We start from the raw sequence: 26,206 nt of genomic DNA, 5'->3' as shown, positions 1-26,206 counted from the left end.
TTTCATTCGTGTGCCTCTAACATCCATCTGCCAAATGCCTTACAAGTGGAAATGAACTCAAACTTTGGTCCAGTTTTCTCCTGAAGTTCACTGGGATCTTTATGACGTTTATGTAAAAATAAAAGCGTTTACAATTATTTAAACCAATATTAGAGCAATTAGAAAAGTGGTGCACAATAAATTATTCGTTACAGACTTGATGTAATTTGTTTGTATGTCTCTCGAGGGGATTTTTATTTAGGTTAACATTACATTTGCTCAGCATACAGGCCAGCTTCATCCACCCCACCTTCCCATGTCCTGCTGAAGGCAGCTTAAATTTCATAGACATCTGGGAATTCCGCACATGCCTCAAAACCCAATTACACACCTTCAAACGTGCACGTGCTTTTATTTCAAATATTCCATGATTCCAAAATACTTTCCCAGACTTCATATAAAACCAAACGCAATTGACATTATACTACATATATGGTTCAATGCCAAATACAAACCACGAACGTAGCAAAACTATCCCACAGGCCTTCCGGAGTCAAAACGCATTTTAGGCTTTTGTTCATATAAATTAATCATTTGAATTTATTTAGTGAACTGGATGTTGGCTACTTGCATTGCAAGGCACTTATTTTTCTAAAATTAGTGAAACTGGACAATAGCTAAACAAACAGACAAAACTAATGAATAGCACTGTCTTTTCCCCTTGCACACAGTATTTTTGGAGCAGCCTCTGGATATACATCCATTGCATTCCCTAGGGATTTGACCCTGTGACGCACGTGTGCATTTGGGAAGCTTTAGCTGCATGAAAACGATGATATTTAGTGCAACTGTAAAATAAAATTTTAGGGGTAGGTGCCATGAATACAAACCTATTTTCTTGTCCGCTTCCCTTTTTTTCTCTCTCTCAGATGAACAGACAGTACGTAGGGCCTATTATTGAACCTTTAACGTCCATAACTCCGGCTTAGATTGTCAGCCAACTAAATCAGAAGTCAGAATTAGCCAGACCTATTGGAATAAAACTTGATATTTCATCACAGTCTTATGCAATCGTTAAAGACTATTTTAAATTATGCAGTTTCATCTATAATGCGTTCTAATGTGGTAATAATGCACCATTTTCTCTTATGCTCTTTATTTTTCATACTGTATTGTATGAATTAATACAAAGTCTGTATTGCACTATTAAAATAGGTACACTTTTATTTTTTTACTAAAAGTAATAAAACAATGGCTTATTGTTTAGATTAAAATGTATTATGTTTTTATTTTTCAACTTCATTGAACGTATTTTTGTCTGATTTCCTGCCTATGTCAACCAACTCGTGTAATTATTTTTAAATGTAACTATTAAAATCATTCTTCGTGTATTTACTGTTTTTCGTTGTAATTTTTTTCATAGTTTTTCCAAAATCGTATACACAAATGAAGTAAATCAATTTTGATACTAACGTGAAATATTTCTTAAAAGTTCTTCATCTTTATTACAGAAATACACATTTATTTACAAAAGTAGCAAAAAAATAAGAATGCATTTCGACACAGGATACATTTTCCTTCATTTCAAAAAGTGTGTCATCAATAAATAAATAGAATTGTACTAAAACTTTGTATTTTGCACAGGATTCGAACTAGAGGCTTCATTCCCCATCTTCTCATCGACAGTCTTTGTGATGCAATTTCACTTTCTCCAAGAAAGCTATGCACAACTGAGTCTTCAAAAAACAAAAATAAAAAACATGCATATGCACACATTTCCAACATTCGTCGTCATTAATAACACTCGCGAGGAAGTCCATATGCAGCGCACGCGCAGCAATTCGCTGTCCGTGGCCTTCTCTCGATAATAGCCATGACCTCTGTTGGAACATTTGCAGTTTTCCCCAAGATTATGAAGGAATCTAGCATTGTGTCGGCGCATTGGTCCTCGAGTTTTCCCAGCTCTTGGCTTTCACCTGCGAATAATAGCATGATTTAGGCGGGACAATGTTTGCTTTAGGCACAACATTATTTACAGTAACCTATTTGTTTTGAGGGGGGGAATCATTGTAATCGATTGTGGAAAAATTGTGCTACAATAGGCCGTACTGGTAAACAATTTCAGTTGCATTACATGCAATAGCTGTTTAACAGCTTCTCAACTTTTTATAGACTTAAGCTACATTTTGACCAAACTTAATTATTTATTTAGCGTTACTGCTATATCTAAAGGAAGAGGCAGTGTGTAAAAATAAAGCCATGCTGATAGTAAACAAATCCAGACGATCTGAATTACATGCAACAGTTGTTGGCTTTCCAACTCGTGACTAAACGTGTAAAATGAAGTAAATGTTTTGAGAGATCTTACTCAGTTGTTTACAACATCGTTAAAGACGGAGGGATATTGTGAAAGCGTACCATTTGAAAACAAAAACAAAAAAGTTTCCCTGCACACTAGTGAGATGCAGACATGGACCATGCGCCCTCCATCCTCCAAACCGAGAACGCGTAGCTCAAACGCTCATGAGCAACATAACTACAACTTGCCATCTTGGAGTCCAGCTCGTCACTCTGTAGAACCTGACAGAGAAAATCGATGTATCTGGCGGCGAGTTTTAGCGTCTGTATTTTGCTCAGTTTGTCGGAGGGTAAAGTGGGGATGATTTTGCGCAAAGCCGCAAACGCTTCGTTGAGCGACTGCGTCCTCTGTCGCTCGCGCACGTTCGCCATCACGCGCTGCGTCTGCAGCTCCTCAAAAGACTGAGGGCTGTTGCTGCTGTTGCTAGACTTTTTCCCCCTTTTCCCAAGGGTCGAGCTATCGGAATCCTCCCCGTTTTTCTTGCTCGACCGTCTTTTCCTTCCGCTCCTCTTCGGTGGCCTGTCGGGCTCTCCGTCGCTGTTGCTGAGGCTGTCCGCGGGAGACACTGGGGAGCTGGAGGAGTCTCGCGCGGGCTCTTCGGGCATCTCGTTCAAGTCTGCTGAAAGCGCGTGCGAAGCAAGACGTTATTCCCTCATGAGGGTGAAATACAATTCCAAGCGTGCGTTGTTTATTCTCTGGGTCTGGGAAATAACTAGGTATCCGGGATTCCGAGCAACTTTGAGTTAAGTTGAAAGGAAAAAGTTGGGGAGCTCTTATAGTCTGCTAAAGTGTTTGTGAGAAGAGAGACGATTGGCCAAGAAGGCTTAAGACGCGAGAAGGAGGGTGGGGGAAACTTTTCTTTTAAACTCGAGATATTTTCCTTGACAAGTCTGACAGTTCTTTGGTGAGCAGAAAAAAATAGCGATCGCATGCGCAACTAACTGAAAGGATTCGCTGTGCATCGATTAGATTTTAAAACATTGTATAAGTCAGCGCATTCTAGAATCAACTTAACGTACTTAATTCGGTTATTGGTTATTTCATCACACGAACATATTCTTTTAGAACTTCACAATGACCACAACAACATTTAGTCTCTGAAACGAAAAAAAAAAAAGCCACTGACAAATGTAAACAAAAAAAAAAAATTCTAATAACAGCTTGATTTGTGTTTAGAAATCAATTAGGAATTATAAATGCAGAATTATGTCTGAAAATATTAGATTTAATTCGAAATAATATTTTAGGATTCAAATAAGTGCTTTTCAGACTCAGTAATTTACATGAATTATATATTACATAATCTATCTCGATTGTGACAGCCCTTCACTTGCAAGAACCATTTGAAACCCAAACCAAGGTCACAACCTAAACATGTCGAGCGTAAATCATCAGAATCCATGTGCTTTTAACACATGGATAAAATACTGTTCACTGTAACACTGCACAGATTTGTAATTTTATAGTTGTGTTTATATAAAGTGAACTGATAAATGTTCTCCACCAGGGGTCGTGATATTTTGGTTGTTCATTCCAAATTCGTAATACTAGTTACAAGTGCTTGAATTTAACAGGTAATGAAATAAATCAGATAATAACACAAATTATCTTGAAATCCATCAGAAGTCCAGATACAATCCAATACAACTTTTAACATTTACAGTTTACACTTTTTCCATTTCACCTGAGAATAATTGCAATTCATCACATTTTAAAGGCAGAACTATCTCAAGACAAAGAAGAAACAAAATCTCCCGTTTCCACCCTGTCATGCTTCATGTTTTTATCCAGGGACAACACAGAGTACAGCACTATATCTGAAGGTCTTTGAGCAACCAGATAACCCTATAACACTTGGGCTTGCAGCCCTACCAAGGGGACATAAATTATCTTGGTAATGTCCAATATTCACCTCTTGCATAATTTAAAGTTGTTGCACAATTTGTGCAGCTAGGGCGGGGGATTGATAAACATGTCAGGGGATTTTGGTTCGGCTCAGTCCAATGTTTGTGCAGTCCTGTTTCAGCTCCTTGGGTCTCTTAAAAGACAAATCCTGGATTCGCATTATACATCTAACACCACACACGTGGCATATAATCGATTTCCCTGTGCTGGACTGCTGAGTGAGTGAGGATTTTGACTCACACTAAGTATGTGATGATGATTCACGCTCTGACTCAAATATCGAGAAGTCCAAGAATCTGATATTTTACAGCTCCTCCTGCAGCACAGAGTGCAAGGACAGATCCAGCACTGCTCTAAAGACAGAGCACTTCATGAGGGCTCCAATAACTGCATTATCATGTATTAACGGCACTGTGAAAGGAACAGTCTTGTCTCTTTGGGCCTTCACTCCTGTCAAGTGCTGAAACGCCAGCAATGTTGTACTGTATGCCTACATGTATTACTAGATTGAATATTCTCATATTCACTACTACCTCATCAGCAACTGTTCTCAAAGGGGAGGCAAAATGTTGAAGGCTCATTAGCGGGTTCTGCTCATGCATATCACTTTCTCGGGATTTCCTTGCAAGTTATTCTACCATCTTACATTGTATGCTATACTTGGAAGGACAAATAAATCATTTCAGAAAATGATGGATGGATGGATGAACAGACAGACAAGACAGACAGACAGACAATAGATTTACCACATTTCTGATGATAATAAGGTTTAAGAAATGAAAATTAAAATAAAGTCAGTGGGGAAAAATACTAATTTCATTATTTTTAACATCTTTTTTATTTTAGGTACTGGAGAGCTGTTTATTGGAGGGGGTTAGCAGTTTATTCTCATTACATTCAGGCCCTCAAATGAACTAACTTCATGATGAGAGGCAGACTCCAGACATCATATCGGCTCCTGATAGGACCTGTCTGGCCCACAAAAGAGAAAGGATATGGGTGAAGATTAGAGAGGTGAGGATGAATATAGGCAGATCTAGCCTGTCTGGATCTGAGGACTGGACTATGAATGAGTGCTTTCAGTGAAGATGGCTGTGCTGGTCTGGATGTGGCTGGATGAGCAACAGAGAAGTGGCACATGGAGGTTTTGAGTTTGTATTCCTCTTGGTAGACGTAAGCCAACCAAGCAAGCATCACTTACTGAGAGAGCTTTTTAAAATATAATGTTCACATTAAATATTTAATAATATTTAATAATAACATTAAATGTTCACAATGTCAGGATGAAATAGAGGCCAAGAGTGAAAAGAAACCAAGTGTTTTTAGTGTGATGCATATAGGCTGTTTCCTGCACAGCTTTGGAATCACCAGCACCACAACAAAAACATAATTTTAAAATAGATGTACTGCAAGATTTTGGGTTTAAGTCTGGTCTCCGGAAATCTGTGGGTTAGTAAAATTCGGGCCTAAAATCACATAGTGCAAACCCAGCATTACTGGTAAAACTTAGTCACTTATGTTAGCTTATGCTAACAGCAATCAGATGGCTTTCATATAATTGTTTCTAAAATGTGAATAGTGTGTGGCATTAATTGTTTTATTAATTTCATGTTTTATGTATACTTGATTTTCCAACTTATTACTCAATGATACTGACTGGTTGTTCATAAACGTGTTCATTATCAACTTGTAGTTGGTGATAGGCTACACAAAAACACAGAAGAGGTTTTTTTTTTGTAATAAATGATATTTTCATACAGTAAAAGCATTATTTAGCATGACATGTATTGCATACATTGTAGACATATTGTATACACAAAGTATAGGCTATATTGTTTACATCGTCAAGTCATTTAAAGTTATTTCCCTTTTTATCAGTGCTAAAGTTTAGCATTTATTTAATTAAATTTCAGTGAAACTGATGAATTTATACAATGAATCTGTTAGAGGCCCATGATCTCTTTTATGTTTTTAGATTAGACACTGTTCCATTGTTTTAATGTTCTTGGGGCCACTGAGTCGCTCCATACCAGTCCAAATCATTACTCAGTGTGTCATGTCAGACCACCTACACACACACACACACACACACACACAAACTGTGGTGTTTTAGTTTTAAAAGCGACAACATTTTTGTTCACTAATGTAAATGGCACAGTATGTTGCCGAGTTCACTATATAATTCAGATAGTGAATCCAGGTTAATGCATTTACTAACATAGTTCAATGATTCTCCGTTTCCTGATAGCATAGTTCCAAGAAACATTTGCAAACAGCATCTCGACCTGTGATTAGAAGTATAGTTTCTTTTTAGTATAAGCAAGTTAACATACAGTACATTCTATATCTTTTTAAGTTTTAAATTTATACATTTTAGTGTGTTAATAATCAGCGTAATTGTGGAAGAGTGCACATGTACATAAATGCATAAGGAAAACATGAAGAATGATGCAAGAGGGATCAGTAATAGTGATGTACCCAGCTAACAATTTTAGGTTCCCAAAATGTTCTTATTTGGTTCCCAAAAATAACCAAACGGGAACATTAGGTGAAAGTTCTGTGTTTGCTGGGTAGTTCTCAGATGCCATGTTTCGTATTTTGAAGAATAAACCAAATATACTGTATAGTCCATAGGAGTATTGCATATTGCATGTAAACGTGATAAAAATCAATGGCTTTCTGTTGTTTCCTGTAAATGAACTACAATCCTTTCACATTAATTGTGATCTTGAATCACATAATTAGATTAAGTTATGCATTAACGATAGTCCTATATTGTTGATGGCAGTTGTGACCATGCTACTACAGTCTCAGGAAACAGTCGCAACTAGTTAATTTCTCCAACAGTGCATCGTACTATGGTAGTTAAGCAGCCTTGGGCTGTACCTTAGTTATCTTTAGTTATCTTAGTTATCAGCATACTTGACTATCTGTTTGAACTTGAGTTATTTTACTGCATGCGTGTTTGTTGGTGTGTGTGCGATGACAGTCGGGGTCACCAAGAGTGCTACAGCTGTGTGTGGGGATGAATATGGGACGTTGGGGTAACAGGCAGAGGTTGGGGGTTGTAGGCTGAGGGAGCGTGAGCAGGGGAGGGGATGGGCGTCCCGTGCCAAAAACAACAGAGGAAGGGGACGGATGCTCCCGCTGGCTCTGCAGCCTGCACTCGAGGGAAGCTCAGCCGCAACGTCCTCCCACCAACACTCCTCAACTCTGCAGCTGGGGGAAGAGAGGGAGCGATATAGAAAGAGAGATTGTGTTTGGGGTCAAGCACTGGTTGTCTGAGGTATTAAAATTTGTGTGACCCTTTCGTTTCAAGTGGGGTACTTAGAGCCACAGACGTCTGAATATTTTTCGTTTTGTCAGCTTTAAGGCCTCGCGTTACACCGCCGATAAATTCTTCGGAGGTTTTTATAAGCAGGAGATCTCCAAAAATGTGTGGGAGCAACAACAATATCTCTCCTCTTGTCTGCACCATCACAATTTTTCCATCACACCAACTGTTCAATGCACCTACAGGCGTAGTTTTCCCAGGAAACTACTCCTGCCTGTCAGTACACAATCACTGGCCTGCTAAACAATGTTTTTCTTGGAACGATCCGCAGACAGCCACAGTTTCTTTATTATGCACTGGCAGAAATGTGTGGTGAAAACTCACTTTAGCCCAAAGAATAATCTGAATTCATGATATTGGGCTGAATATCGTGTTACCTCTCGGAGCTTCTGGCAGCTTGTTTGTTTAACTTTAATGAAGTGACTTAACAGCACGACTATGAAGTTCTCATCTTAGCAAGTTTGAGTTGCTCAAGGGAGACAGACAGACAGACAGACGGACAGAGCGATGAAGACAGACAGCATGAGTGGGAGAAAAGCAAAGAGTTTGTGAGACAGGCAAACAGAGTCAAATACATCATGGAAGGCAGAGCGTGAGAGTGAGATGAACAGCTTGAGAGATACAGACGGTGAGCGAGAGGAACAGGCAGCGTGAGAGAGAAAGTCCACAAGGAAAGAGGTGCAAAGTGAGCAGTGAGAACTCCGCCACCCTTCAGCCCTTCCCTGCAGGACACTGAAAGCTACACCCCTCCTGAGTGATCTCCAGGCCACGGTTCCTGGAAACGCCACTTTGAACTTATAGACGCTTTCTCCTGAGATATGTAGGGTTCTGCTGAGATGGGGCTCAATAAAAAGGGAAAGAATTTACATGCTACTACAGCCACTGTAGAAGAGCGTTTGTACACGGCGATATGTATATTTTAAACAAAGGACGGGGAATCATCAAGCCTATGGATTTGTCACAGTTACTTAAATGTGAAATCATTTGGCCCTAAGCAAATTTACAAAAATTGCATCTTCTCTTTTGACCGATTGATTGTTTAATTAATTCATTCATTTTACTAATCAAAAAGTAAGTGGCATGTATATATGTACTTTTTTTTGTTTTGTTTTTTTTTTAAAGGAGAAGGGACATTATGTCACAAGGCCAAGACAAGGAACTGGAACTTATGAGGACTGAAACTATAGATGTTGGTATTGAAGTTGTGGTTGTGTTTAGTGTGCATATGCTGTTTTGTGCTTAATTATGGTATTTTATGTGAAATTGAACTAGATATTTTAGTTTTGTAAGTATTTCAGAAAATAAAGTTAAAAAAGATCAATCTTGCAGCAACTAATGTTGCAGAATGTGTGCTTTATAAGCTAATAAACAGCCAATATGTTAATAATGGGCATGCTAATAAACAACTAATAGTGAGAATTGTTACCATCCTTTTCAGTTGCCACTGGATTTGGTGATGCCTTTGCCAGAAAAAAAAAAAACAAGAAAAAAAAAAAAGTGTCACTTGGAGATACTACAAGTTGTAAATATTTTCATTCTTTGATAACTGTATATGTATGATTCAGGCTAGTTTATTGTTGTCTAAGTGAGTCATTCAGCCTCTCCCTAGTTCACCATTAAACACAAGCCTCTGGTGTACTGTGCTGAGAGTCAGTCGTATCCTGAACAGACAAACAGCGACCCGCCGTCACCTCTCTAATGTCCAGCAGATGGCTGTTATAGGCGTGAACTGCAGGTGCACATACAAATACCTGCTTTAACACACACGCACACACATATAGACAGACACAAGCCCATATTTTTTGTACTTAAAGGAATAGTTCAAAAAAATGTGTCAGAGCAGGGTAGATTACTTACAAATTGTAGTCCGTTCCTGATTCCAAATTACATGACAAAAATTGTAGTTAGTAACGTAATCCATTTTAGGTAATCAGACAACTTTTTAGATTACTTTTAGATTACTTTTGAACAAACTTGTTTATCAAATTGATTTAAGTAGGACAACCATATTTACCAATATGTACCATATTGATATAAAAATACAAAGAGTAAGAAAATATATTAGATTTCTTGTAATTAACAACATGAAGTGAAGTGAACATTACATCAAGTTTTCAAAAACTGGGGTTTGTAAAAGAACCGCAGGGGTTTCGTGAGTTTAACGAAAAGCTAATAATTAATTAAATAATGAATAAATTAAATGAAAATCAGAATTAAAAAAATAAATAAAAAATTACTAAAAATATTTTATGCTTACCTGCATGTCATGTGACCATTAACGTGAACATGCAAATGTGATACTTAAATATATATATATATATATATATATATATATGTCATGGTGCACACAGTGGGGAGGAATGAGGACCACGGAGACGAGGATAAACTCAAATAAACAGTCTTTAATAAAATCCAACAGGGCAAGACAAGGCAGGGCTGAGACATACAGGAACACAAGGAACGTAACAAGTAGACCAGACGGAAACTAACTGAACAAACAGGAACATAAATAGTTCTGGAGTTCTTGAGGCCATGGTGGAGCAGGGAGCTCTGGAGGCCACTACCGCCAGAGCCCTACTACCCACCCCCCAAAAAAAAATCATTGGGGAAACTTATGGGGCTCAACTCGGGAACTGGAGCCCTCTGCAGGCTAAACGCTTGAACAGGAGTCCACCGCAGGCTAAACACAGGAACAGGAGCCCTCCACGGGCTAAACACAGGAACAGGAGCCCTCTCGGGGCTATTCACAAGAACAGGAACCCTTTATGGGCTAGGCTCGGAAGCTGAGGCCCATTCTGGGCATGACGGGAGCACCACAGCCCTCCTTGGACTGGACGTGGTGTCAGGGGCCCTCACAGGGTATGCACTCAGGAACCACTTCCATCAAGGCAACCGGAGAAGCAAGCGGCTTTGGAATAGCCTCCGTGGCCATGACAAGAGAAGCAGCCCGCTTCTCAGGAACCCCAACAGACAAGACAGACAAGACTGATTAAAAATGTTCCTCTGGACAAAACTTCAGGGGACATGACTTGACACTGGTCAGGGGCTGGAGCCTGCACTGAACTCTTGGTCAGGGGCACTGGAGCGAACTTTGGAGCTGTAGTCAGCCGCAGCCGGTGGGCTTGACATCGGAGCAGCCGGCGGGCTTGACTTCAGAACGGCCGGTGGGCTTGGGGGAAGCCACAGCCGGCAGGCTTGAGTGAGCGGCACACAGCAGGGAGGAACGAGGACCACGGAGACGAGGATAAACACCGGAACTTAAATACAAGGGCTAATTAATCACATAACAGCTGAACGGAATCATAATCAAACTAAACAAGGACAGGAAAATGACCAAATAAGGAAACAGGAACTAAGACAGGGTTAAAACAAAACCAACACAGACCATAAACGTGACAATATATATATATATATATATATATATATATATATATATATACAGTGGAGTACGGAAAGTATTCAGACCCCCTTAAATTTTTCACTCTTTGTTATATTGCAGCCATTTGCTAAAATCATTTAAGTTTTCATTTTTTTTTTCCTCATTAATGTACACACAGCACCCCATATTCACAGAAAAACACAGAATTGTTGACATTTTTTCAGATTTATTAAAGGTCCCATGACATGCTGCTTTTTGGATGCTTTTATATAGGCCTAAGTGGTCCCTAGTACTGTATCTGAAGTCTCTTTCCCGAAATTCAGCCTTGGTGCAGAATTTCAGCCACTACAAGCCAGTCCCACAATGAGCTTTCCTTAGGACGTGCCATTTCTGTGTCTGTAGCTTTAAGGACGAGAGAGGCGGGGCAAGGTGGAGGGTGGGTGTGTGGCCTTAACCAGCTTGCGCTACCATGCGCTAATGTTGACAGTGGATGTATCGCAATGGCTCGTAGACACACAGTCGTTCAAGCTTTTCAGTTTGACCAGAATCTGATCCGGATGGAGAAGCACCGGATGAAGAAGTTGCAACTCAGCGGCTACAGCAGGACGTCTCCGAATGGTTAGTTAAAAATATTGTGTCTGGAAACGGTACTTTAGTTGGTTTGTTTATGTATGCTGTTACAGTTATTATCATGTAGCTAATGCTAGCCATAGGCTCGGATGAAGGAACTAAAAAAATACTTCGGTGTTCATTTGTACATCCAAACACTGAGCAACTGTCATGCTTCGCTCTTTTGCAAGCCATGAAAAGGCTCGAGGAAAAAAAATATTGCGCTCGCCTCGCACGGTAGTAGCTCATTTTCTCATGGGCGGGCAAAGCAGAGAAAGGGGAGGTAACCTTTCCCCATATGACAACATAAAGGGAAGATTCCAGATTGGGTCATCTGAGCTTTCATTTTCTCAAAGGCGAAGCAGGATACCCAGGGCTCAGTTTACACCTATCGCCATTTCTAGCCACTGGGGGACCATAGGCAGGCTAGGGGAACTCATATTAATGATAAAAAACTCATAAAGTGAAATTTTCATGCCATGGGACTTTTAAAAAAGAAAAACTGAAATATCACATGGTCCTAAGTATTCAGACCCTTTGCTCAGTATTTAGTAGAAGCACCCTTTTGATCTAATACAGCCATGAGTCTTTTTGGGAAAGATGCAACAAGTTTTTCACACCTGGATTTGGGGATCCTCTGCCATTCCTCCTTGCAGATCCTCTCCAGTTCTGTCAGGTTGGATGGTAAACGTTGGTGGACAGCCATTTTTAGGTCTCTCCAGAGATGCTCAATTGGGTTTAAGTGGCTGGGCCATTCAAGAACAGTCACGGAGTTGTTGTGAAGCCACTCCTTCGTTAATTTTGTTGTGTGCTTAGGGTCATTGTCTTGTTGGAAGGTAAACCTTCGGCCCAGTCTGAGGTCCTGAGCACTCTGGAGAAGGTTTTCGTCCAGGATATCCCTGTACTTGGCCGCATTCATCTTTCCCTCGATTGCAACCAGTCGTCCTGTCCCTGCAGCTGAAAAACACCCCCACAGCATGATGCTGCCAACACCATGCTTCTGCCACCACCATGCTTCACTGTTGGGACTGTATTGGACAGGTGATGAGCAGTGCCTGGTTTTCTCCACACATACTGCTTAGAATTGAGGCCAAAAAATTCTATCTTGGTCTCATCAGACCAGAGAATCTTATTTCTCACCATCTTGGAGTCCTTCGGGTGTTTTTTAGCAAACTCCATGCGGGCTTTTATGTGTCTTGCACTGAGGAGAGGCTTCCGTCGGGCCACTCTGCCATAAAGCCCCGACTGGTGGATGGCTGCAGTGATGGTTGACTTTCTACAACTTTCTCCCATCTCCCGACTGCATCTCTGGAGCTCAGCCACAGTGATCTTTGGGTTCTTCTTTACCTCTCTCACCAAGGCTCTTCTCCCCCGATAGCTCAGTTTGGCCAGATGGCCAGCTCTAGGAAGGGTTCTGGTCGTCCCAAACGTCTTCCATTTAAGGATTATGGAGGCCACTGTGCTCTTAGGAACCTTAAGTGCAGCAGAAATTTTTTTGTAACCTTGGCCAGATCTGTGCCTTGCCACAATTCTGTCTCTGAGCTCTTCAGGCAGTTCCTTTGACCTCATGATTCTCATTTGCTCTGACATGCTCTGTGAGCTGTAAGGTCTTATATAGACAGGTGTGTGGCTTTCCTAATCAAGTCCAATCAGTATAATCAAACACAGCTGGACTCAAATGAAGGTGTAGAACCATCTCAAGGATGATCAGAAGAAATGGACAGCACCTGAGTTAAATATATGAGTGTCACAGTAAAGGGGCTGAATACTTAGGACCATGTGATATTTCAGTTTTTCTTTTTTAATAAATCTGCAAAAATGTCAACAATTCTGTGTGTTTCTGTCAATATGGGGGTGCTGTGTGTACATTAATGAGGGAAAAAAATGAACTTAAATGATTTTAGCAAATGGCTGCAATATAACAAAGAGTGAAAAATTTAAGGGGGTCTGAATACTTTCTGTACCCACTGTGTATATATATATATATATATATATATATCTCAGGGATACTTCAAGTTAATATATTAGGTGAAAGAGTTCGGGAATCCTTGCATTACATATAAAAAAGAAATAATGTGAATTTGTGCATGTGTTTTAAGGACAAAAGCTTTCCAAAGACATAGTAACACATGGTTGAATAACATCTCGGTTGCGTATGTAACCCTTGTTCCTTGAAGGAGGGAACTGAGATGTCACGTTGGGTGACCGATGAATTGGGATCTCTGGGAAAACGTACCCGTTCCACTTGGATCAGGAACGCTGCGGAAGCCCCATCCTTCCCGAAGGAGGTTCAGAAGCACTTGCACATATGAACAACTGTTTAGGTGCATATGGAAGATTAGAGGAGATTGTAGCCTCTTGGGAATGGCAGAAGGAAAACGGAAAACACAGGCTCTGAGGCTATACCGTGGACTTACACATATGGGATCCCATTAAGTCTCTACATATGGAACCCAGCCCTCTACCGGTTCTCACGATGGATGGAGATGGAGGAGCTCGACAGGGTCTACAGTACGGACTCTCTGGAGCAGTTTTAGCAAGCCAACCCGAAACCGGAGCCTCTCAGTGCTTCTACCTGTTTGAGGTGAGCACACAGGAGTAAACCGGTTCCACACGAAGGCTATAGAACCTAGTGAACGTGTTAGGGGTCGCCCAGCCCTCAGCTCTACAAATATCTGCCAGCGAAGCGCTGCGAGCCAGCGCCCAGGAGGATGCAACACTTCTAGTAGAGTGAGCTCTCAACCTGAATGGGCAGGGCACACCCTGTGCTTGATAAGCCAGGGTGATGGCGTCAACTATCCAGTGGGCCATCCTCTGCTTAGAGACGGCATTCCCCTGTAAACCACAGCATGCCTTGAGACTTGTTCCAGGGGCACTCCTGCCCAGAGAAACGATAGGTCTGACCACAGGGTGAAGGTTTGGCGGCAGGCCGGTGTGACTCTGACCTGGTGAGTGCCGCATTGCCACGCCCACCTCGAGACTTGACCATGGAGCCAGTGTTGAAGTGGTCTCATATGAAGCATCCCCAGCGGCGTGACTGCCGCTGCAGCTGCTATATGCCCCAGGAGTCTCTGAAATTATTTCAAGCAGTTCAACACCGACTGAACACGTTCCTGTGTGAGGCGTGCTGTTTGATTGACAGAATCCAACTCCATACCGAGAAAAGAGATCCTCTGCATCGGGGAGAGTTTGCTCTTTTCGCAGTTGACCCAAAGGCCCAACTGGCTGAGGTGCCAGAGCACCAAGTCCCTGTGTTCGCACAACTGGTCTTGAGACTGAGCCAGTATGAGTCAGTCGTTGAGGTAGTTGAGAATGCGAACGTCCTGTTCTCTCAGGGGAGCAAGGGCTGCCTCCGCAACTTTCGTGAAGACATGGGGCGACAGGGACAGCCCAAAGAGCAGGACCTTGTACTGATATGCCCATCCTTCGAATGCAAACCGCAGGAATGGCCTGTGGCGCGGAAGGATCGACACATGGAATCACATACGCGTCCTTCAGGTCGATCGCTGCAAACCAATCTCTGGGACGGACGCACCCGAAAATGTGTTTAACGGAAGTTTGTAAAGGGCCCGGTTCAAGACGCGCAGATCCAAGATTGGTCTCAACCCACCGCCTTTCTTGGGTACAATGAAGTAAGGGCTGTAAAACGCCGTCCTCATATCGGCTGGAGGACGGCTCTATCGCATCCTTCACCAGTAGGACTGCGATCTCTGCACGCAAGACAGGAGCATCTGCTGCCTTCTACTGCCTTCTCAGTAGCTGCCGGCGAGAGTTTGTGTTTGCATGTGTTGTCGATATCCAAAAGGCTTTGGCGATCATAGATGTATCCCGGAGTGATCTCCCGATGAATTAGTGGTAAATTGACATTGTTTTGAGACGAACAGACGACATTAAAAGACATGAAAGCACCGTCTTTGGGACCCGGAGAAGCCGCTGCGTCTGACCGCACCGCCATCTTGGATGCAAAAGCCACCTCGGCGTGCTTAACGGCCAGACACAAGAGGCAGCGATCGTGACCATTACCCGGCGCCAGGTAACGACCGCATTCAGAAACGCATGGGTAGAAAGGCATCTTTAAAAAGACTCGTCTTTAAAAAGACGTTCCACCCGTGAATGCTCTTTTGGAATTCGCTCTTTTAGTGTGCTGAAGCGTACAGGGGCGTTGGCCGCCTGCAACACAAACATGGGGTAGTGCAGACTGATGTGTGCAATCCACTCACCACTGAAGAACCACCGCCGCTGAAGCGCCGTAGCACCAGCACGAGAGCTTCCTTGAGAGCGCTGACTTGTAGGCACTCATAGTAGAGGTCAGGAGCAGAACGATAAGACCGCTCGGCTCCGAAGCGAAAAGCTGAATATGCACTGCACCAGCTGCCTACTTATACTCACGCTGTGATCAGCGGCAGCTGGATGCAATAATCGCATGCCAATGTGGATTGGCTCTTTTAGTTACACTCGAAGTGGATTGGTCTCTCTAAGCGAGATCCCAATTCGTCTGTCACCCGACATGACTTGGAGTGACCGACTGAAAGGGAGCCCACTGAATGATAATTCAAATAAATATTAATGTGTTCATCAGTAGTTCATGAAGTGTTGAAATACTTCTTAAATGTTAAATAATTTTTGTAAATCCAGTGGTCAAATGCTGTGTAGCCACCTGACTAATGACTGGTCTTTGTCTGAATGTACATAAGCAGTAGGTTATTTTAAACAGGAGTTATGAATAATTTATTGCTATTGTGTGAATAATATGTAATCGTGTAATCAATAATTTAAAAAAAAGTAACTGTAGTCTGATTACAAGTATTTTAAATTTTTTTGCCTTTGTTTTGTCTCAAGATGCACCCCAGTAATGTTTTTTTTCTAAGCATGTTTATAAAAAATTACTTAAATTAATTAGGCCTAATTGAACTATGGCCTAATCCTGGTTTAGTCTAAGCCCTGTCTGTGAAACCGTGCCAATATCTTATTGAAATTTTTTATCTTGTTTTAAGCATGTATAAATAATTTTTACAGTAAAACAAGATAAAAAATACTGATTCTTTCTTGCCTAAATAATGCACTAAGGATGGTGTTTATTAATGGTGATGTAGGTAACCTCATTACAAGGTTTCCCAGAATTTCCAAAATTTCCCGAATACATGCTTAATCAGTAAATATAAATAACCCTCCTTCAAATTTCCACTCTGATCCAGGATCAGATGGATTGTACCAAAGGGTATTCTATGGGAATTCACCTCTTAACATTTACAGACAATTAATGAATCATTAATACATTTGGTAAGCCTCATCTCCCTCTGACCACATCCTTCAGTGCACTTCTCCATGTCTGTGTTCTCCATTATAGGCGGGGTTGGCAGACCTCAGCTGCTACAGCGTCAACGTGACCCTGCACAAGAGAATTCCCTTCATCTTCTCCATCTAAAACACTCACCACACACGCTGCTACCTGGTAGAGCCCTTTGTTTTGAGTGGTCAAAAGCTGCACTATGCCTTACAAATACAGTAATGTATCAGTTTAGCTCCACGGAGTGTGATAGCCAAGGGCAACAGTTATTTTTGAACTTCAGTCAGTAGAACATTCTACACTCAAAATCAACTCAGCGGCACCTCTGAAATTAACCACACAATGACATTTAAATTTCCAAGCATTCTCTGCCAGAGTGATGAGCCAGCAAACGATACAGAGGACTACTTCCTGTCTCCACTAGCTTCCTCCAAATACTCACTCATATTGTGATTGCTGTGTGGTTTAATGCTCAGAGAGGCAGTTATGGAGAGAACATCCCACTGGTGCAGGTTACCCCGAGTTCTCAGTGGCTCTGGGAGGGGAGAAGAGCAGAGATGATTTACACAGCTCATCCCTCAGACACCGCCAACAGTGAGTCACAAAATCTTTGCTCGTATGAGTCAGTGGAACAAGGTCGCCGCTCATCCAGACGAGCAAATGTGGAAAGCAACCAGCAAGAGAAACAAACTGACTGATTTAAAGAAACATTGTTCCAGCTGATTGAGCAAGTTGTCCTCCGATAATTATCCATAAAACATTTTCCATCTGAACAGGGCGTGTTTATGTTTATCTAAGATAAAATGGGGGAAGTTTTAGAAGGTTAGTGAGATGCAGGCAATGGAGTGCAATAGTCGGAAAATCCCATTCGTTTTCTCTATAGAGAAATTGCTTTTTAATGATAATGTACAAACCTTTCAAGAAAGTCATACCATGAAAGATGGCATGAAAGTGAAGATACGTCCTATTCTAGAAGCCATTAGTCAGTGTGATTGCTTTATATAACATCAAGCAATATAATGTATGTCAAATATAATATGTAATATAAAAATTATAAACTGTTGTATATATATATATATATATATAATTTATTAATTTCTGTTATATATTTTGTTAATTTCTGTTAAATAAATGTAATTATATATATATATATAAAATATATTATATGGAATGTATTAAAATTATATATATATAATTTTATATTACACTGTATTTTATTTTCTTACTTTTTATTCTACTTATATTACACAGTATTTTTATACTCATAATACATCGAAAATGTTATCCTGTACCATTGATTTATTTTTAATTTTTTGTACTTTTTTTTTTGAGTAATTTAAATGCAATGCATAAATCAAAAGTTTTCATATTTTAAAACTTTTTTTTTTTTTTTTGAAATGCATAGGAAGAAGAGTAATGAAAAAAGGACCAAGGTCACTAAAAATATGGGTGATCATTCTTGTGCTCTGTATTTTGCCTCATTTAGATTTTTTTTTAAATGAAACCCTTTATGTGTAAAAGAGCATTAAAAATAAAAGCTACAATATATCTACATTATATGGATATGCTTATACCTGATCGAAGTGTCCAAGAAAAAGCAAGCCTTGCATTTGTTTTCTTATGTGTAATTATTGTACTTTCTTCCTTATTCACATCATTAGTCAAAAAAATTATTAAAGGTTATTCGGAGAGCAAAAGGGGAGGTGGCCAGGGACCACATTTCTTTTACATGGGTTATAAATCAGGAAACTAATAAATTGTGTGTTAAACGACTTCTTGCCCTCAGCATATATCATGGGAATGAACCAAATGAAGCCCTATATACCCAGAGGACAAAGGAATGCTTCTGTTCATGACCATGATTTGTGAATGGTTCATGGGCTGTCAGCTTCAGAGACACCAAGTGGAAGAAGGGAGTAAGGGGGCAGCAGGGCTTGAGTTATAGTAGCTGGGAACAGCGCCCTCTAGGATCCTCACAGAGACAGCAGACTTTTCACCTGTCATATGAGGCTCAATTTTAAAAAAGGAGGGATTTATGGATTGATAAATCCAGAAGTGTATCGCTTCTTATGCCTCAAATTAATGAATGATGTGCTTCTTCTCATAAATTAGCATATCAGTAAGTTTGCCACTGAGAAGCTCTCTCTTGAATGCAGGTCTTATGTGTAGGGGGAAAAAGATTGAGTTTATTTCCATTTCCATCATATACAACTGAAGTAGAAACGTTATTAAAAGTCAATTTCTTGAAGGGAAAGGGGTCAAACCAAAAGGTAAAAGCACATATGTGACCCTGGACCACAAAACCAGTCATAATAGCGCGGGTATAGGTATTTGTAGCAATAGCCAAAAAATATATCGTAAGGGTCAAAATGATTGATTTTTCTTTTATGCCAAAAATCATAGGGTATTAAGTAAAGATCATGTACCATGAAGATATTTTGTAAATTTCCTGAACTTCATTTGGACAACTTTAAAGGCAATTTTCTAAAAACAAACAAACAAAAAATCCCTCAAAATAAATAAATAAATAAAATAAATAAAACCCTTTTGCACCCTCAGATTCCAGATTTTCAAATAGTTGTATCTCAGCCAAATATTGTTTTATCCTAACAAACTATAGCCTACATCGATGGAAAGTTTATTTATTCAGCTTTCAGATTATGTACAAATCTCAGTTTTAAAAAATTTACCCTTATGACTGGTTTTGTGTTCCAGGGTCGCTTATTGCTTTGTATTTTATAAACGGGTTTCAACAGATGTGAAAAGTGACACTAATTAATCAAAGTTAGATAGGCCTAAATCGCGTTCACCAGATCATTGCGATTAGTTTAGGGTGGTATGGATAAAGCACGACGACTGTAATTATTTATAATTTTATTGCAGATGTACACATTACATAGGACATACATACAACGGAACCTTTAGTTTTGTATTTTAGATAACTGACGTTAGCTAACGGCTTCTGGCGCAAATTTGAGTTGCGCGACAGACGCGAATAACACATTTGCGTTACTTTACTTTTAACAATTCAGCAGACATTTTAAAAGTTCTTTAAAAGCTGAAATTCCTTTAAAGACTCGACTGCCATTAAAGTCATTATATCATTCGAAAACTACCTGTATAGTCACATCGCAGGTAATCTGTGATTGTTTACTGCTTAGGCATTCATAGCTCCACTCAGCCGCTGACACCTTTCACCGGCAGATGGAGCTGTTGTATTGTAAATTCCGAATAGCAGCCAGGCCATTCACTGGAATGTTTGTCCTCCTTGGTTATCAAGTAACAGCTTGGGATTTTCCTTCTGTGACTGCAGTAAGGTCAGTACCAGATCCTTGATTAGCGATTTTGTAAGGTGCTTTGAACACAGTCTGGTTATTAGAACAGGGTATAAAGTAAGTCTTTCTGAGGAGACCTGGATGCAGATCCGAGGGTTTATGGCAGCTTTATGGTAGTGAGGTGCTCCTGTTGTGCGTGGCATGCTTCACTGGAACTTCCTGACAGGCCAGAGAAAACAATCAGTGTAATCATTTCCTCTCTCTAGCTCTCTCTCTCACACTCACTCACTCACACACACACACACACACACACATATTCAGACAGTTACACATATAGATAAAAAGTTTGCCTTTGCTGTTCCTCGCTATAAAGCCTATACTGTATTATATGTTATACACACATTTCTAAGGCTTCTAAATTATTAACATGATCAAAACTTTGCTAAATAACCTGTTGTACACAACAAACTACATGCCTTCTGCCCTCAGATTGATACTTTTTAGTAAGTAAAAGAGTACACGCAGTACATGTCTTTCTGCTGTGAAATCTTTTCTGATTTTTAAAATGTAAAAATAACTTTTATATTGTTAGTAATATTTCAACTGGACTTACTTGGTTTGCCATTTTTCATGTTAAAATGTATCAAATCAAATATATATATATATATATTAAATTTGTACATCTCTTAATCATCATTGCATTACTGTATGTGTTTCACCCCCACCCCAAATGAAAAACTACAAAGCTTTAATAATAAAACTGACAACTGATATTTATATGGTTATAAAGGTCTCATTGATTTACTTTGCAAGCTATCAGAATTTTATCTCATATTTTGGACATATAGCTGCACCAAATGCACATTTTTACTCAGTTTGGGCCTATGAATAAAACTGAGGTGTCTTTCCTCCATACAAGCCTAGTGTAATAAATATATACTCAACACAAAACTTTTTTTTTTTTGATTTTGTGAAAAACATTTCTTCTAAATAATGAATAAACTGTACCATTAAAAAAAGAAGAAAAAAGAAAAAGATTTTCTGACTATTACTTTGTATGTTAGGCCCTACAGGGTTAACATTAAGTCATATTGACCTTTTAACCTTTTGAAGGTTTAACATATATTACATTCTTCATATTGCAAATTGACACCTGACTCTTTGTTCACTGACAGTTAAAACGGTCTGAAATGTTGTAATTGATCAGCAAACCAGGAATAAAGTAGACTAAACAAAGATATAAATTATGGCACAAAACATATCCTTTAGAATGATCATATTCCAGGATTTATTTTTATAGAACTTTAATATGAATAACTTTGATATGAAATACCTGCTATCTCTCAAGAGACAAATTATCATGACTTAACTCAAACTAAGCAATTCTACAAACCAAATATAAAATATACACTTTTACATTTTTAATAAAAGTAAAATAGCTGTCACAATCCCTAGATAGTTCATCCACACGTTGCCTTCACCTTCTCGCCCATGCACTCCACAGAATGATGCAGCGACAGACCCCTTTCCAGAAACAGTCTTTTCTGTTCACAGCTGGCGAGTCTGCAGGTGAGCCAGGTGGAGAGGGTGCAGCTCAAGATGCCCAGGCTGGCCAGGCAGAGGAAGGCCAGGTGCAGATAGTACAGGCTGTTCGCCCGTTTCACCATTGCACGCACAAACTGGACGTTGAGGATTCCCCCAATAAGTCCACAAATGCAACAAGCTGAAAACAGGATCATCTGTGATGAGGGGCAGGACAAAACGGGTAATTATGCAGCATTAACAACTATATAAAACAGGTTCTTATTGTACGTTAGTATCACAACAGTGATAAAGCAGGGATTACAGACATATTTATATTGTTGAGCCTTGTGTCACTATACTCTTACAGTCAGTCCAGTTCTTTTCTTCGCACACAGTATCCCACACAGTCCACAGACAAGAAACTGAAAAACAGAGATGTGTTACTAAATCTAAATCAAATTCTAATTTCAAATTACACATTCTGGATATCATATTTTAGCTGCATATTGAGAAGGTGAAAATCACCCTCATTAATCCTTGCTTAATAAGAATAATTACTGTCAAATGTATTTTAAGTTAAATCATATTTAAAGTGTTATTTAAAAAAATATATGCAATTTCATATTGCACATTCTGGATATCATATTTTAGTTTCACACTGGATATTGGGATGTTAGAAATCACAGTGATTAACTCTAAGAGTAATTACTGTATTTAAACTATCAGTTTAAAAAAAAACTGAAAAGTGTTTAAATATACTTTAAAAACATAATATAATATTATATTATATGATAATACATTCATTACGACATAGTTGCTAATGATTATAATTGAATAACTAATTAACAATTGAACTAATAAATTCAACAAAATATTTGACAGAAAAATATAATATTAAAGGTGACATGCACCTTTTATATTACAAATCTTAAATCTTATAAATCATACTTATATCTTGTCAGGTTTAAGAGAAAAAAGTGGTAGAAATCACTTTAATTGATGATCAGAGTAAAAATCAGCAGATTTATTAATAAGGAAAGAATTCACCATTTTATCTGCATTTTATATAGATGAGATTATTTTATTATACATTTTTGCTGCTAAGTATAGTAATATAGTATATAAGTCTCATGCAGAAGATATTAAGATCTCTTACTTACACACACGCCGCTCCATATCGGTGTGTAGAAGGAGGTTTGGCTTTTCTGTAGCCTGCGGGGTTGTGTGATCCCCAGCACACCCAGAGAGATGCAGGACACCCCGAGTCCCATATGAAAGACAGAGAGGACCAGCAAACTCCAAACAAGCGCTCGCTTGGTGCACATGCTCCTCCAGGCATCATTCCTCACACTGTGAGAAAGAGTCAAAGGGAGAAAATCTCTCTCGCCTCGTCAGCCAGCTATTACAGATCTTCTGTAACACATTCCAGCTTTAAGAAAAAAAAAATGAAGTGTTTCGTTTAAAGTTTAAACTCTGATTTCAGTTTATTATAACACGTTACCTAAAATAAGCAGTCAAAATTAAATCTCTGTGCAGCTTTTGTCCAGAGAATGTTTCTCTGATTATAAGCAGTTGGACAGTTTGTGATATGGGTATCTGACCTTTAACACACAAACCATAAACATATGCAGCCTTCTAATGGTCTACTTCCCTGAATGAGGGATAGTTATCATTTACGCAGCTTCGCATCATTTCAAACCTGAATGCCTTTCTTTCTTCTGTGGACCACAAAAGAAGATATTTTGAAGAATGTTTCAACTGTTTTTGCCCATGCAATGCAAGTCAATGGGGTCCAAATAATAGGTGTTTTTTGGGGTGTGAATTGTCCTTTTAAAGAGATATTCCACCCAAAAATGAAAATCATTTCCTCATCCTCATGTCATTTCTGTCACATTATGGGTCCAAAGAGGATGAAGGTAGACTAGGAAGGTTAAAAGTAACTGCTTGGTTTATAAAACAAAGTAAACACAGGTAAACCACAGAAGAATATTAATAAAATAGTGTGCACTTAAACACCAGATGTAGAATGAAGGAACTGAAGAGCCTTATACAGTATACACAAGATAACAAACAGAATACAAACAGGTTTGATATAATTAATGAATAACCATGGTAACAAACTAGTGGCAGGAAAACGAGAACAAAGAAAAACCAACATTCTTCAAAATATCTTCTTTTGTTCCACAGAAGAAAGAAAGAGTGTAAACGATGAGATTAAATGATGATAGAATTTTCATTTTTAGGTGGACTATCCCTTTAAGTCTAAATATTTAAACATTATTGGCAACATCCAATGGAGGTGACACCCTCACTGTTTCTATCTGACAAATTTAATATAAATGTAGTTTAACAAATGCATTATGACGGTCATGACTCTGAAATAGCTCAGTGGGGGGAAAGGGATCTATTTTTATCTTTCATCGTTACATAAACTCCAGATAAATGGCCTACTATCCACACTGATGTGCTCAGATCCCCCTCAGTGAGTGTGACACTGCTCGGCCACCCTCTGCATGTGATCTGGTGAAAGGGTCCTACGACAAAGGCAGTCACATCTCATTAATCTCAGTTTGATGTGCCTCGGTGCTTGTGAAAACAGGGGCTGTGATATTGCCGAGTATGACCGCTCTGTGCTGATTTACCTCCAGGCACTTCTCACACACTCTCTGAGATATACAGCACAGGATGAGATCTCTCCGCCTGAAACCTTCATTAAAACTAAAAAGGTAGCTGGTCAAGTTATTAAAGTAGTTCTACACTGTAAAACATGGTAACCTACATATGTTGCCTATTTATACCTGATTTAACCCATCATAATTAGTTTTGTTTGTATAAATTAATGTATTGAGGTTGATTCAGTAATGAAAAAAAAAAACAATTGACAAATAAAATCAGTTCATGTTATCATTTTTGTATAATAGAAAACAAATGCTGTGCATACACTCTTACTCGTTTTTTTCTTCCCTTATTCCTTATGCTTCTTAAAGGGATAGTTCACCCAAAAATTGTGTCATCTCACTCTCATGTCGTTCCAAACCTGTATGAGTTTCTTTCTTATGTTGAACATAAAATTAACGTTAAAGTAAAATTAAAATGAAGTAGATTAACAAAATTCAGTTTGGTTTTTCAAAATTCTTCAAAAGATCTTCTTTTGTGTTCAATATAAGAAAGAAACTTATATAGGTTTGGAACGACATGAGGGTGAGCAAACGATGACCAAAAATTTCATTTTTGGGTGAACTATTCCTTTAAATGGCTTCTTGGGCTGCATTCTAAGACTTGATTTTTAAATAACCACATTTTAAAAGGTTTTGATTTTACCTGCTGGCAGAATTTAGAAAAGAAACTGCACTACGCTGGAGATCACTGTGTTGAAGCATTGCAGTGTGAAGCCTGCTGTTTTCCCTGTTTGTGCCTCTGAAGTGTGAAGCCAGTATGTTTTCCGGTCATTACCCTTGTTTTTCTCATTAACGTGTGGTGTCACAGGCACTGTGGTGCCCTGCAAGTTCTGAACTGGATGGACATGCAGCACATCTTGCCCACACAGTACTCAGCATGGAGAGTAAACTCTCATTTCAATCAAATTTTTACACTTTGTTTCACTGTTATATTACACTGCCGTAACTTTTGGAGTTTTTGTGATCTACTGGATAAGGATTTATAAAAATACTTTGTACTCATAATTTGTACCCCATAAAATATTTTAGAGCTTGGCATAAATAGAAAACTGTATATTCACTGTGAAATTGTCCATGGAGTTTTATGACTGTAATCATTTACATGAATTTTCCAGGTCACACTTAATTAGGCTTCTTCATACATCAAGTTTTTTCAAGACAGTTGTTGAAGGAGTGAATTAAAATAAAATCTACAATAAAATCTTTTATTTTTTATTTTTTATTGAAAATGTGTGCCTATATTTTGATACCTGTAATCGTTCACATTTTGCATGCACAATAAAGAGCTGCTGTTCACAAGTGATAGAAGACATGTTCAAGTTTTGTTTTCTACAGGACTGTAGGTCAATTTTATTTTCTCTCTTCTAAAATATCCTGCTATTTAGGTGTGAGAAAACACTGCAAAGATTCGGTGCATGAGCGAACTGTCTATCTGAATGAATCAAACGACATGCGTTTACTGTTTTAAACAATTTTAAACAGCTGAGAGAAAACATTGTTGAAATAGTATCAGAAAAAAAATAATAATTTCATGTCAGTGTACTAAAATCTCCATTGACATATGAAGATTTATCAATAATATTTCACTGGGGCTCATGTACTGTACCAGTAAAAATGGTGTAGAGAAACTCCTGGTTTTGGCTTATTTTAATAGTTGTTTTGTCTTGTTTTAAATCATTTTAAGTCATCTTGAGGCCCCCTTGAGAACCACTGATTTATTGTGATCAAAGTTAATTTCTGATCAAAACCACCTACAGAATTATACAAATAAATATGGATCTTTTTGACAGAAAAGTAGGTCATCTTACCATGTGATCTCAGAGTATCACTGTGACTCAAAACATTAACAATTAGCCTCACTACAAAAACTGCAGAGT

The 26,206-nt window shown here is 39.0% G+C and overlaps 2 protein-coding genes across 5 annotated transcripts; both read right to left on the bottom strand.

Moving 5' to 3' along the window:
- Window positions 1–1,819: 1,819 nt before the first annotated feature.
- twist1b (twist family bHLH transcription factor 1b) lies at window positions 1,820–3,361 on the bottom strand. Of its 2 annotated transcripts, none has more exons than XM_058745772.1 (2): window positions 2,398–3,356; window positions 1,820–1,955 (listed from the first exon to the last, which is right to left on the bottom strand). In XM_058745772.1, exon 1 carries the CDS (start codon window positions 2,941–2,943, stop codon window positions 2,434–2,436), a length of 510 nt encoding a protein of 169 aa, XP_058601755.1. In that variant the 5' UTR covers window positions 2,944–3,356; the 3' UTR covers window positions 1,820–1,955; window positions 2,398–2,433. The 2 variants fall into 2 exon arrangements, 1 of the variants encoding a protein (XP_058601755.1); XR_009266243.1 differs by having other exon boundaries at window positions 1,831–1,955; window positions 2,348–3,361.
- tmem196b (transmembrane protein 196b) lies at window positions 1,822–23,158 on the bottom strand. 3 transcript variants are annotated; one of them, XR_009266241.1, is made up of 7 exons: window positions 22,812–23,158; window positions 22,017–22,073; window positions 21,609–21,866; window positions 19,969–20,346; window positions 17,295–17,387; window positions 16,841–16,954; window positions 1,823–1,955 (listed from the first exon to the last, which is right to left on the bottom strand). XR_009266241.1 is itself a non-coding variant. In XM_058745771.1 (4 exons), exons 1-4 carry the CDS (start codon window positions 22,974–22,976, stop codon window positions 20,296–20,298), a joined length of 531 nt encoding a protein of 176 aa, XP_058601754.1. In that variant the 5' UTR covers window positions 22,977–23,158; the 3' UTR covers window positions 19,773–20,295. The 3 variants fall into 3 exon arrangements, 1 of the variants encoding a protein (XP_058601754.1); XR_009266242.1 differs by lacking the exon at window positions 16,841–16,954 and having other exon boundaries at window positions 1,822–1,955; XM_058745771.1 differs by lacking the exons at window positions 1,823–1,955; window positions 16,841–16,954; window positions 17,295–17,387 and having other exon boundaries at window positions 19,773–20,346.
- Between the last annotated feature and the right edge of the window lie 3,048 nt (window positions 23,159–26,206).

This window comes from Onychostoma macrolepis, chromosome 16 (genome assembly GCF_012432095.1).
Source record: "Onychostoma macrolepis isolate SWU-2019 chromosome 16, ASM1243209v1, whole genome shotgun sequence".
Classification (NCBI taxonomy): domain Eukaryota; kingdom Metazoa; phylum Chordata; class Actinopteri; order Cypriniformes; family Cyprinidae; genus Onychostoma; species Onychostoma macrolepis.
The sequence above is the reverse complement of the archived record's forward strand: the minus strand, read 5'-3'. Positions and strand labels throughout refer to the sequence as shown.

Excerpts from the sequence above, each read along its gene's own strand:
- twist1b (XM_058745772.1), bottom strand. The coding sequence starts at position 2,943 with ATGCCCGAAGAGCCCGCGCGAGACTCCTCCAGCTCCCCAGTGTCTCCC.
- tmem196b (XM_058745771.1), bottom strand. The coding sequence starts at position 22,976 with ATGTGCACCAAGCGAGCGCTTGTTTGGAGTTTGCTGGTCCTCTCTGTC. Across the intron at positions 22,074-22,811 it reads CGATATGGAGCGGCGTGTGT|TTTCTTGTCTGTGGACTGTG; the intron begins GTAAGTAAGAGA and ends TCTGTTTTTCAG. Across the intron at positions 21,867-22,016 it reads AGAAAAGAACTGGACTGACT|ATGATCCTGTTTTCAGCTTG; the intron begins GTAAGAGTATAG and ends CCCTCATCACAG.